Source organism: Silurus aristotelis, assembly GCF_946808225.1.
Source record: "Silurus aristotelis genome assembly, chromosome: 8".
Lineage (NCBI taxonomy): Eukaryota > Metazoa > Chordata > Actinopteri > Siluriformes > Siluridae > Silurus > Silurus aristotelis.
The window spans coordinates 27725378-27739021 of record NC_139581.1 but is presented as its reverse complement, the minus strand read 5'-3'; the positions used below and the strand labels follow the sequence as shown (position 1 = coordinate 27739021).

The 13644-nt window shown below is 40.0% G+C and overlaps 1 protein-coding gene across 1 annotated transcript; it reads left to right on the top strand.

Annotated features, from left to right (window-relative positions):
* The first annotated feature begins 310 nt into the window (after nucleotides 1–310).
* Nucleotides 311–13644, top strand: slc5a2 (solute carrier family 5 member 2). The gene is made up of 15 exons (XM_083548884.1): nucleotides 311–722; nucleotides 812–883; nucleotides 1343–1447; nucleotides 3613–3672; nucleotides 3824–3928; nucleotides 4754–4859; nucleotides 5690–5770; nucleotides 5867–6096; nucleotides 7875–8010; nucleotides 8118–8225; nucleotides 9823–9973; nucleotides 10895–11063; nucleotides 11800–12015; nucleotides 12105–12234; nucleotides 12498–13644. Exons 1-15 carry the CDS (start codon nucleotides 615–617, stop codon nucleotides 12710–12712), a joined length of 1992 nt encoding a protein of 663 aa, XP_083405010.1. The 5' UTR covers nucleotides 311–614; the 3' UTR covers nucleotides 12713–13644.

Genomic DNA, 13644 nt, shown 5'->3' with positions numbered 1-13644 from the left:
ATGAATGAACTGCACTGATCACTGGAACACCAAGTTAATCATCTCAAAATTCCGAGCCAAAAAAAATAAAATCAAGTTTAGACATTGTACTTATAATACCCCAGCATAAACCGATACTCAAAGTGACTATCGATTCAAATACTAGTGTAGATTTTAACGTAGGACTTATTTTAAACGTGGTCAGGCGTCCCAATTTTAGTCCACATAGTGCAAACTGGTTTAAGAAAACAGGAGTCCTCTCAATCAGATTAACCAAAAAGGGGAAAAGATTGAAACTGTTGATCTGGAACTTACGCTCAATGTATAAACATACTTTCGAGCTCGTCTGCAGGCCCTCGTACCTACAGCCTGTTGTGCTGCTTTGCGTTTTACTAATTAACTAGTTGTACTTTAGGTTATTCCATAATCATTACATGCTTCACTAAACACTTCCTCATTCTGAGGACAATATGTTAATTATTAGTATTTATATATTTTTTTACTAATATTCTTCTTCAAGCCCAGAACAAAGGTCCTAAAGTCTTTCCCAGTCTCAGAATCTCCTCTGCTCTGGAGACATCTGTATTTCACGCTGGGATATAAAGATAAGATTGAACATAGCATCGAGGGAAAACATGAATAAGTCAGATGAGGATTTGAGAAATCATGTGACCATCAACAACCCAGCGGATATCATCGTCATTATTGGTTATTTCATGGTCGTGATTGGAGTTGGAATTTGGGTTCGTGTTTTATATTCTCTCTTTTCTTTGTACGTTCACATTCTAATCATCGAATCATGTTTACCAGCATATTTCTTCTCGTTTCTCAGTCAATGTTTAGGACAAATCGGGGCACAGTAGGTGGCTACTTCCTCGCGGGGCGTACCATGGTGTGGTGGCCAGTAAGTGATTCCTTTTCCTTGTTGTTTTCTTTTTGTTCATTTACACATTTTGATCTGAACATTCAAGTGTTTGGAGAAAAAATCTTGTACTAGATGTAAAGTCTCAAAGTAGTTACACTAGATGGACGAAAGTTGGTGGACGTCTGACAAGTCCCCAGTTCCTGCGTGGGAAGATGTTCCACTAGATTTTTCACGGGTAATTAGTCAAATACAAGTAATAATACAGGGTGAGGTGAGGAGACCCGGGGTGCAGTCAGAGCTCCAATTCATTCTCAAAAGGTTCAAGAGCTCTATAGCAGATCTTCAGATTCTCATGCTGGAACAGGGTCTGGAAGTTCAACTGAAGGAAAAGTTTTAGGCTTCCAAAGACATAAACAATTCACCAAGTTTGTGAAAAAGAACCCCATATATTGTACATGGTCTAAGTCTTTAATTTTCTGCTCTAATCTAATATTACAGGTTGGAGCGTCTCTGTTTGCAAGCAACATAGGCAGTGGGCATTTTGTCGGTCTCGCAGGAACAGGTGCCGCCAGCGGGATTGCGGTCGGAAGTTTCGAATGGAACGTGAGTCGAAGCTGAAATGTATTCCGTGCTCCCTGTACATAATGTTCTTTCCGGAACTCTTGCAAACGATTTTTTTCCAACTCGAATCTCTCCAGCGTAGAATGTTGACTGTTCTGCTCTCACTCAAGTCTTAATAAGTTTTTGTCTGAGCTCATCTGTGACAATTTCTGAACCCAAGAGGAGAAAACAAGTTAACAATTAATCACAAGCAACAAATTCCCGCTACATTTACAAGTTGCACAACAATGAACCTATATGCAATAGCTCAAGATGTACAATCATCTGTTTTCATGTAAATGTTCACCTCTGGGCACGTTCAACAAACATCGATTGCGGGGAAGATCGCAGACTCGAACAGAGGAGTCCAGGTTATGGACTCATCTACTTTTATATTAATGGCGTTTGGGAGACTTCTTTATCCAGAAAATGATCTCATTGGTCATTGGCACATTGGTGGTGCTGGGATTTAGAACTAACAGTGTGAGTTCATTTAACTGGGGGGAAACTTGAATAAGTCTGTTGATGATTGCAGGCTAGAAAACAAAAACCCAAGTTATGTACCAAGTGAGCAAGTGAGGGTTAAGGGCCTTGCTTAAGGGCCCAGAAGTCTGACTTTTGGTGGTGCTCAGATTTGAACTTACATTCTGATTAGAAGATTAACATCATAACAATTGAGCTGCATCTAATCTGTAATTACTTTTCTATATTTTAAACTGAAATCGAGGCACAGCCGAGAGTAGAAAAAGTTAGATCTAGAAATGCGTGACTGCACGGCCATGTCAATTTGATGTCTTTCTGTAAACAAGGAAGGAACTGGTAGCTGAGAAGATTACAGCAAGTTGAAATTTCACCACAGGAAGCATTTTAGAGGTTTATTAGGAGTCGCAACTTCAGGTCCCCTGGTGGTCTAGTGGTTAAGATGCAGCGCTCCCACCGCTGCGACCCGGGTTCGATTCCCGGTCAGGGAACCATCCCCAGCCACTCTTAGTGCCGGTCCCAAGCCCGGATAAATTGGGGAGGGTTGCGTTAGGAAGGGCATCCAGCGTAAAACATGTGCCAAATCAAACGTGCGGAGGATCCGCTGTGGCGACCCCTAACGGGAGAAGCCGAAAAGAAAGTTTATTAGGAGTCGCAACTTCACTTAAACACTACATCAATATGATGGCTGACTAATAAAAAAATATATATTATTTACTTTGATACAGCAAGACCACTAAAAGTGTAACATGCATCATGGGATTCATTGCGATTCCAAAAAAATCAATAAAACTTGTTTTTTGCATGGAATTCTTCATTCTAAACATCCTATATCTTTAAACTAGCTTGAGAGCTCATTGGTCACATCGTCAAAAGCTTTCATTTAGGTTGGCCATTTTAGCCGACTTGGAGCTCTATTTTTAGGTAAAACACTGCTTTAGGAGCTGCTATGGTGCAGCTAAAAGACATTTTTCCTATGTTTCATGTGATTTTCTCTTTCAGAGAATTTATTTGTGTTCTTTATTTTAATTTCTAAGCTATAGTGAAGCTGTAGTTGAAACTTCTTTTCTAATATATTACATTTTAGACATTCCAAAAATACACTTTATAAAATATATATATATATTTTTTTTAAAGGCATAAAATGCATGATGTTTTCATGATTCATAAATGAATTATATTTTTTCCCCAAGGAATTCTTTTTGGGCATCATTTTTCTTAATACTCAATTTGTTCTAAATATTATGACAATGGAAATGAATCGAAATTCTAAACCAGTATTCGATTGAATTCAATACAATTTGATTTTTTTTATAGCAATTTTAACAGTGGGCATGGTCCCAAAGCAGATTTGCTGAGATAAGGAGGTTATAAAATATAAATGTATACATTTTTAGTGCCTATAAGTTTATCCCTTATCCCTAAGCCAGTGGAGACAGTGGCAAGGAAAACATCCTTGAGATGGTAACAAAACCTTCTGGGAACCCCAAACAGTATCATTAAGACTAATTAAATTGTGACCAGGGTATAACATTAAACCTGTAATGACCGCATTACGATATAACAAGAATTCTTGATGTCTATTTGCATATCCATACATTATATATAAAATCATTATATATATATAAGATTTTATATATAATGTATGGATATTTTAGTCCCGCTCTTACAGTTTGCTTTTCTTTCAGGCTTTATTCATTGTTCTGCTGCTAGGATGGATGTTTGTACCTGTGTATTTGACAGCTGGAGTAAGTAAACTGATTTTTAAAACCAATTTAACTTCTTTTTTTGTGTTAGAAACTGTCTGGAATCTGTGTAGTTCTATGTAACTAAACATTCTATATAAATGTTCTGAGAGAAAAATATTTTGGATATTGTTGGGTTTTTGTTTTTTTTAAGGTGATCACAATGCCACAATATCTGAAGAAGAGATTTGGAGGCACTAGAATCAGTTTATACCTCTCGGTCATCTCACTTTTCCTCTACATCTTCACAAAGATCTCCGTAAGTACAAACAGCAATCGGATTATTTTAGATATAGAAAAGATGTATAGATTAAAAGCTTCATCAAAATACTTCACGTTTACATGTTTGCTGGTTTATATTCAGTTATATTCACCTTAGACATTGCGATTTAAATAGTGGGACAGTGGGAATATACCTTAAAAAGCTGCTTTTGTGTTATAAATGGATAACCACAGAGTAAGACTTATGAAGTATTGGGTTTGAAATTGTTGAAACCCAACCGTGATTACACTTCAAAACCACTGACGTTTCCAGACAGATGTTGTTCTCCCCTAAACTGACACCAAAAACACAACATTGTAAAGGATGCAGTAGCATTGACTTTTCCCTTCTGGTTCCACGATGACAATGCTCATGGGCACAAAGCCAGCTTCATGAAGATATGCTTTACCTGTTTTGGAGTGGAAGATCTTCTGCTATAGAGGTCTGGGATGGATTTGAATGCTGACTGCATTCGGCACCCCATGCCTGCTTACCTCAAAAATCCCCACGAACCCATTCCAAACTCTAGTAGAACACCTTCTCAAAAGAGTGGAGGTTATTGTAACAGCACTGTGGAATTGGATGTTAAAATGTGTTATGGTCAGTTATCCATATCCATCAATCGACCACCAATTTATTACCAGCTTCACTGTCCTACAGTTCTGCCCAGTCTCCACCCTGCAGCCCAGTAAAGAAATATTTTACTAAAATTGCTTGAATTGTTGAAATATAAACCACAGCATGTCAACATTCTTCCTTCAGTCCAGCCTTCAGCTCTGTTTTATTCCACTTACATTGTGATCCTTGATGGTCTTTTCTTAGGTGGACATGTTCTCTGGGGCAGTGTTCATACAGCAAGCCCTCGGATGGAACATCTACGTCGCGGTCATCGCTTTGCTTTCCATTACAGCGCTCTATACTGTGACAGGTACATCGTTCATGCTTACAAAGACTGTGAAAAAACGAACGTGAGAAAACCATGTGAAGTAACAAATGCAGAACATTAAAACTATATTATTATAGTCAAATTTTAATTAATGGACTTCAACTACTTTTCGATTTCTATTCTTAAAGGGGGTTTCCTAAAATCTTTGCTCATGGAATGTTACTCAGTGTTAGAATGAGTTCATACACTACATAGACAAAAGTTTTGTGGACACCTGACCACCTGGTATGTGCTTTCTGAACATCACATTCCACATTTAGTCCCGATTTTCTCTTATGATAATGTCCACCCTTCTGGGAAGATGTTCCACTAGATTTTGGAGTGTGCTTGTGGAGATTTGGGCTTCCTGTCAGGTACTCATGTAGGTGAGGCAAGAAGGCCTGGGGTGCAGTCAGCATTTCAAATCATTCCAAAAGGTCAGAGATCTATAGCTGGTATCTCAAGATCTTCCACTCCAGCCCATGTAAACCATATCCTCATGGAGGTAGCTTCATAGACAGGGGAATGGTTATGCTGGAACAGATTTGGGTGTCCTAGATCAAGTATAGGGTCAAATGCTACTGCATCCCTCGACTTTTTGGTAACAAAATGGCTGGAAAAAATATCCTAGCTAATGTTGTAACATTAGCTAGCTAGCTATGCTTTTTGGAATTTTCGACAATTAACCTAGTTAGCTTGCTAATCATGTTAATCTATAAATTTTTCAATCCACATAGTAACTAGCAAAGATGCTTCATACTCATCCTTGCATTATCCTGTACCTATATTGGCACATAAATATATTTAACACCCCATCATAACGTACGTCATAGGTGGTTTGGCAGCTCTGATGTACACTGACACAGTCCAGACTTTTGTGATCATTGCTGGAGCCTTTGTCCTCATGGGATTCTGTAAGTTTACGGTCCTTCTTTAAAAATTCATGGAATTATATGAAGTGCAAATAGAATATCTGTCTTTTGGTTTCTTCACGATTCTCTTCCCAACAGCCTTTTATGAGGTTGGAGGCTACAATGCTTTACTAGAAAAATACAGCTCGGCTTTACCGGCAGTAAGAATGTCTCTCGACCCTCGGGTCCTCAACATCTCCGAGCACTGTTATACGCCACGCGAGGACGCCTTCCACCTGCTGAGGGATCCCGTGAATGGAGACCTGCCGTGGCCTGGTGTGTTATTTGGTATTGCTATTGTAGGAGGATGGTACTGGTGCACTGACCAGGTGAGCCGTGCTAACAGCCATAAAACAGGGATAAAATGATTTGGATGAAGCACTTATTAAACATGCGCACTGACTAGAATCAGGGCTGGTTATAAAGCATTACACTTTGCACGTTAAAATCCAATTTTGAGTTCTGTAGATTTCTGTAGATACATGAATAGAGAATGGCAATGGACCAGTAGAATAATACAGTGCTAAATCCCACCAAACATCGCTCAGCCAACCACAGATTCACGATTAGGTTGAGATCTGGGCTTTGACCAGGCCATTCTAGCATTCTTGCTTTTGATTTAAACCTCATCTCCAGCATCAAGCCTCTTGTAGACTGTAGGTTTCTTCTCTGATTGCAAAGTAATCGATATCGCCCAGTCCTCGAATTGAGTTAAGTCTTATGGGGGGGTCCCAGTTGTTGTTTAATTCATATATTTTTTACTAAAATAATTGGGAACCCCCTAAGTCTATTTTTAACTTGTCATGGGGGTCCCTAATGCCTTATGGGGATCCCGGATCCCCCCAGCCCCCCCTCAATTCGAGCACAGATATCGCCCATGACTCTTTCCCAGTCCGTGCTGATTTGAAGCAATCAACACATAATTCTTCCACCACCATGCTTCACTATAGGGGTGTTCTTCTCAAGGTGAAACGCAACAATGGTTTACTTGCACTATTTTATGTGACGGTCAAAACATTTTGGTACCATCACATGAACTGTTCTCCACTTATGGCCATGTCCAGACTAATACGTTTTAATTTGAAAACGCGCAATTTTCTCTCAGTTTTGGCCTTCCGTCAACACTGGGACGCCGTTGTCAGTCGAAGAAAACGTAGCTTATTGAAAACACTGTTTTCACATTTCAAAGAGAAGGAAAGTAAATAAACAGCAAGCGGAAATGACGCAGGTCGAAGCGGCTTGTGATTTGTACAGGGACGTGAGCATTTTCAGACATTTCAGTGTGGATGAGCTACTTTTGGAAAACTATTTAGACGATTTAAACCTCAAATGTATCCGGATTAGCGTAGACGTAGCCTATGTCATATGGCTTTCTTTTTCAAATACCGCCCTTCCTTTCAGATTGTCTGGGCCATGGGTGTCTTGTGTACAGCTTCTGAAATTTGAGCTGTACATTCCTCTTTGGCTTCTCGATTGCATCTCAGACAAATGAGTTCCTTGCCCAATCCCTGACTCGGAGTGTAGCCTCCTTTTGGCAGTCACAGATTAGAATTTTAAAATATAAAAGAATGTATAATCAAAGCCTGATTTATAATTTTTTTCTCTAACAAAAGAACTTATGTAAGATGGAAAACAGACGAGAAGATGTCCAAAACATCTTCCCACATTTAAACATGGAGGTGAAACAAATGATTTGGGGTTGTTTTGGAGAAGGTCCAACATGGCGCCAATTCCATACTTCACCACCATGCAATTCCGTCTGGACTGCGGCTCATTGGAACCAACTTGACCATACAACAATGTAATAACCCGAAGTTTTCGTCCAAACTCTTTAAGCGTTATTTAGAGTCTTCCGGAGTCATATCTATCATGGAACGGCCTGCCAAGTCCCCAAGTCATATGCATATTTTGCATATAAACATCTCTCAGAAATGCTAAAAGACTAGTTGTTTCCACACGTTTGACTTTTTAACTGAATTTAAATGAATACCAAATGTGTTATATAAATGCTCCTGCAAACAATTTACAAAGAAATGTGTTTGAACCCAGATAAACGTGATGCAATATTTATAGCATTTCTAGATTTCTCTCTAATTTTGTGGCGTAGGTCATTGTTCAGCGCTGTTTGGCTGCCCGCAATCTGACTCATGTCAAGGCTGGATGTATATTGTGCGGCTACCTGAAACTACTGCCTATGTTCCTCATGGTGTTCCCAGGCATGATCAGCAGAGTCCTATACCCTGGTAAATGATAGTAATGCCACTGAACTGATTACGTGCCCACTGTTTTCAATCGTTACAATTTCAAATGCACTATAACACAGAATGTGGCTAATAAAACGTTTTATTAGATGAGGTCGGTTGTGTGGAGCCAAAAGAATGTAAGAAAGTGTGTGGGACGGAGGTCGGCTGCTCTAACATCGCATACCCCAAACTGGTGGTCTCGGTCATGCCGAGCGGTGAGAGATTTTATGCATTTTTCTTTCTTTCGCCCATTCAATACTGCCATGACAACACGATCACTGTTCTGCCTTGCACATGGCGCAGTTACACCTGTGTTGCATCATATTCATGAATAAAAAAAAACACAAAAACCTTTTTTATAGCACTACATGCAAAATTAAGGCTTTAGCATTACAATTGGGTGGACGAGTATCCATGACCACCAAAAAAATCATGATCAAAGATGATCACTCATATATGATCACATTTTGACCAACACTCTGTTAATTTAAGTATACAAAGCTTTATGGTGACAATTAACAGAAGGAGTATTATTGTACAAAGTTAATAAGAACCTGAAAGGAGCAACAGAAGTGTGTCTTTATCAATGATCTATCTCTCCCCGCATCAACAGTAGCCAATCACAGGCATCTCATGTATGTGGAAGAGGGTAGACAGTCTGGTTAAATGGGTTTGAAACTAAATACCTTAAAAACAATTCTAAAAATAAACTAGCCTCCATCACCATCCACTCATCATCTGTATGCCCCAAATACACCGATCAGGCATAACCTTCTGCACGCTGACATGTAAAGTGAATAACACTAAACATGTCTTCATCCTGTTAGTGAAAGGGATATATAAGGCAACAGTTGAACATTTTGTCCTCAAGGGCGAGCGTAAGGATTTGAGCGATTTTAACAAGGGCCAAATTGTGACGTCTAGACCAGTGGTCCCCTACTCCCAACCCTAGGTTGACCAGTTGGTCCCGGGCCACACAGAAAAGAATACATAACTTACATTATTTCCGTTTTATTTATTATCTGATTCTGAACGTTTTATTTTGGAAAATTACTGGATTCTCTCCGCCACATCTGTCTATGACTCACTCTTGATGCATGTCAAGATGTCTCCGTCACATGTCTTACCTACATCCGCTACCTTCTTAAAGGGGCTGCTCCGACCTCTAACACAAAACATTACCGCTAAATTAAAACCCCCAAGTGAGCAAAATGCACAAAAAACGACACAGTGGATTCACAATTATTATTATATTTAGAAAATACCATGGTCATATATGGTCATATTTTATTTTGTTGTATTTATCCGCCACACCTTAAAGGCCGGTCTGTGAAAATATTGTCCAACGTTAAACCGGTCTGTGGCGCAAAAAGAGGTTGGGGACCGCTGGTCTAGACGACTGGGTCAGAGCATCTCCAAAACTGCAGCTCTTGTCTTCTGGGCCGGTCTGCAGTGGTTAGCATCTATCAAAAGTGCTCCAAGGAAGGAACAGTGGTGAAACGGCGACAGAGACATAGGCTGGCCCGTGTGGTCCGATCCAACAAACGAGCTCTTGTAGCCCAAATTGCTGAAAAACGCAGTTTGCTGCATATGGGGCTGCGTAGCCACAATGCAGTAAGGGTACCTTGCCCATCATAATGCTATGCCTGATCGCTGTACATGTTGCAGCGATGTCTTCTACAAAAACTTTCAGAAACTTGATCTTGTTGTCACGGTTTTGATCAATTAAAATATCTATCCACATGCCGAGAGTCCAAAAAGTTCTAACTCTGTCATAAGTGTTTTTTTTTCTGACGCCATACCTCTCTGCAGGTTTGAGGGGATTAATGCTTGCCGTCATGCTTGCAGCCCTCATGAGCTCTTTAGCCTCCATTTTCAACAGCAGCAGCACCTTGTTCACCCTGGACATATGGACACGCATCAGACCGCAAGCCAGAGACCGAGAGCTTATGATTGTTGGCAGGTTTGATTTTTATGTAGTATTTATTGTACATTGCTATTATAAGCCATGTTGGACACACTAAAATGGGCAGAAGTTTGTGTACACCTGACTTTTTGAACATCTCATTCGGAATTCGGAGTTGCAGCATTCTAATTCATCCCAAAGATGTTTAACAGGGGTTGTGGTCTAAGCTTTATAGTAGGCCAATCAAGAGCTTCCACTACAACCCATTTAAAGCATATGTTCATGGGTCTGGCTTTGTGCACAAGGTAAGTGTCTTGCAGGAACAGGTTTGGGTCTCCTAGTTCAAGTGTTCTACATCCTATACAACTGTGTGCCTTAAACAATTTTGGGATTCACATAGAGCTGGAAAAGTCAGCTGTCACAATACTTTTGTCTATATACACTGTATTAGAGGTCTGCATTGGGATTGGGGTCCCAATTGGCTCAGGACCCAACGCAAGTCCCACGGGACCCGGCGGGACCTTTGCCACGGGCGGGAGTGGGTGGTCAAACAGATATAGCACGAGCCCCCGCCATCCTGCAAATCCCGCTATTGTAATGTTTTGTTGAAAGTTGTTCATAGGTTCATAAGTACGTTCATCGTAGCCCTAACGTTTGTGTACATTTTTACACAATCTTTATAAGATACAGAACGTTCGCAGGAGTGGGTGGGAGCGGACACCGAAATCACGGTAATGGACAGAAATTCAGCGGGAGCGGGATTAAGAAAACAGTCCTGGGCAGGGCTCTACAGTGTATCTACTGAACACAACGTAACGTAATGTGTTTTTAACTCACACATTTGTTTAGGTTCTTTGTCATATCACTTTCTAGGATTATACCTGGTCCATAGTAAAGGATTGAGGTTCAAATCTCATAATGCACTCTCTAATTTGTGTACTGACTGAAATTCAGGGTGTTGTTTTTGTTTCTTAACAGGTTATGGGTTCTCTGCATTGTTGCGATCAGCATTTGCTGGATCCCGGTGGTCCAGGCTGCCCAAAGTGGACAGTTATTTGACTATATCCAATCAGTAACAAGTTACCTGTCCCCGCCCATAGCAGCGGTTTTCTTTCTGGCGATCTTTGTGAAGCGAGTTAATGAGCCGGTAATTGATATTTTTCTTTTGAACTATGGTCTTTTCTGACCATCCTATTCCACATTTAGTCCATAGTTGCTGTTACAACAACCTCTGCTCTTCTGGAAAGATCTTAGTTCCTCTAGATTTTGGGGAGATTTGTGCTCATTCAGCCACAGGGGTGTTAAAGACAAATACTGATGCAGGGTGAGGAGACCAATCAGGGTGCAGTCGGTTTTCCAGAGCTCTAAAGCAGATCTTTCACTCCAATCCATGTAAAAAAAATATATATATCGTGCGGAGCTGACTTTGTGTACAGGGGTATTGTAATGCTGGAACAGGTTTGGGTCCCCTAGTTCAAGTGAAGGGAAAATTTCAATCTATACATCCTCAGATGTTCAAGTGTGTCTTCAACCTTTTGAGGTAAAAATTTTTCCAAGTCAAGAGGCTTTTATTGTCATTTCTACTATACACAGTGGTACACAGTAAAAACGAGACAACGTTCCTCTAGAACCCTTGTGTTACACTAAACAACAACACAAGCTACGTAGCTACGACTGACAGTTCAGACAGACACCACAAGACAAGACAAATACAAGACACCCACGATAGCGCCAACCAGTAAACCTACAGTATACTTTGATTTGAGAAAATGAACCACATCTAGTATATCAATGTATTGAAAAATGCATTTTAAATTAGTCTTAAAGCACAATATCATATTTATCACAACTAGGAGCTTGATATAGTGTCTTCCCTCTGTCAGGGTGCGTTTTGGGGCCTGATGGGCGGCTTACTGATGGGTTTGTGCCGCATCGGTCCTGAATTCTACTTTGGATCCGGGAGCTGTCTCTTCCCTTCCAAATGTCCTTCACTCATCTGTGGGGTTCATTACCTGTACTTTGCGGTACTGCTCTTCTTTTGTACAGGCATTCTCGCTCTCCTTGTGAGCTACTGCACTTCACCTATAGACGACAAACACGTAAGTGGACCCTCAGCGTCAGATGGTGTCACAATACCGATAGTCCGCAGTTATACTCAATTTCACTTCGCGCCGTTCTCCCCGCCAAGCTTCATCGGCTCGTTTTTAGCTTGCGGTACTCGAAGGAGGAGAGGGTGGATCTGGACTGCGAGGAAGAGGAACGGGGAAGAAACGCTCGCAGAGAAGCGCAGGAAAAAAACAGAGGGGACGAGGACAGGGGTGAGTCTACTTGCATTAAATGGACCGTGCTGCTTTTCTGCAAATCCGACTTTTATTCCTACCACAGCAGTGTTCAATATTTATTTATCCGTATTCAAACTAAACTACTAAGACGATAACATTAGAACTTGCATAGCGTAATTATAAATCCTGGAGCTACTACCTTAGACACTTGGCCGACTAAACAACATCCATAAAATCCAAAGCAGTTTAACTCCAGAAAACAAAATGACCAAACTTCTAAATCTTGTTTCTTTCTCCAGGTGGAAATGAGGATCGATCAGGACTTGCCTATTTAATTGCCTGGTTCTGTGGCTTAAGTGGCTCTCAGGCTCCTGAACCTTCAGAAGAAGAGGTCATCGAAGCATCAAAAGAATTGCCAGATATAAGTGAAGACTCAGTCTGGAGGCACCTGGTCAACGCTAATGCACTGGTCATGATGGCGGTGGCTGTTTATTTTTGGGCTTTCTATGCATGAGCGAAAATGTATTATCAATTTATACTTTAGCTGAATTATGTGAAATCATCATGGATCGTGCATTAGTGTGTAGGTGAACATGTTCAGTTCTTTGTAGATCTATATTAAATCTATAAAACCTGAAAATAGAACGTTTGCGGTGATCTGATTTACGTTTGGTATCAACTATATTTCAGGATTTCTACAAATTTATTTATTACTAGGGTTGCAAAATTCCAGGAATTCTCAAGACTGGAAACTTTCTATAAGAATTAACATGAATAAACTGGGAATTTTCATTCTGGTAAATAAAAAACAAACAACAACAAAAGATTTAATGCAATATCAGTTGAAATTCTACCCTGCGCCCACATCAATCGCATGCACATCACATGGCTACTGAGGCCACGCCCCCTACATGCCCTGCGCTTTCCTCCATCACATCGTTTCTCAAATCCTGCACACAAAATAATGTCGAAATTCGTGAGCTTATTCATACATATTACATCGGTTTATGTTTAAAACCTCTTTGTGCTGCGTGTACGCTATTGCGCAACAAAATTATACTAACAATTGAATCAAAAATTTCTTTTTTTTTTTATCTGTATTCGTTTACATGCAAGTCTGCATATGACCAAACAAAGTGTTTTGTATATGATACAGATTATTATTATAATAATAATAAAAATGATTAATTCCCATGAATTCCTGGTCAGTTTCTAAATGAATATTTCAGAAATTGCCCTGATGTAGTTCCTGTGGAAAGTTTCAACCCTTTTGCAACCTTAATTATGGCAACAACAAAAAAATGAGATTACTGTGTGTATGAATCTCTCATATTAGAGCCTGGAGTACAGTAACTTCAACCTTCTTGAAATTATTAGAAGAAACTTTCACATGTAGTGTTGAACATTTGCATTGTATAAAATAAAAATAATGTCCTTTAATACAGA

Excerpts from the sequence above, each read along its gene's own strand:
- slc5a2 (XM_083548884.1), top strand. The coding sequence starts at position 615 with ATGAATAAGTCAGATGAGGATTTGAGAAATCATGTGACCATCAACAAC. Across the intron at positions 6,097-7,874 it reads GGTACTGGTGCACTGACCAG|GTCATTGTTCAGCGCTGTTT; the intron begins GTGAGCCGTGCT and ends TTTGTGGCGTAG. Across the intron at positions 12,016-12,104 it reads CACCTATAGACGACAAACAC|CTTCATCGGCTCGTTTTTAG; the intron begins GTAAGTGGACCC and ends CTCCCCGCCAAG.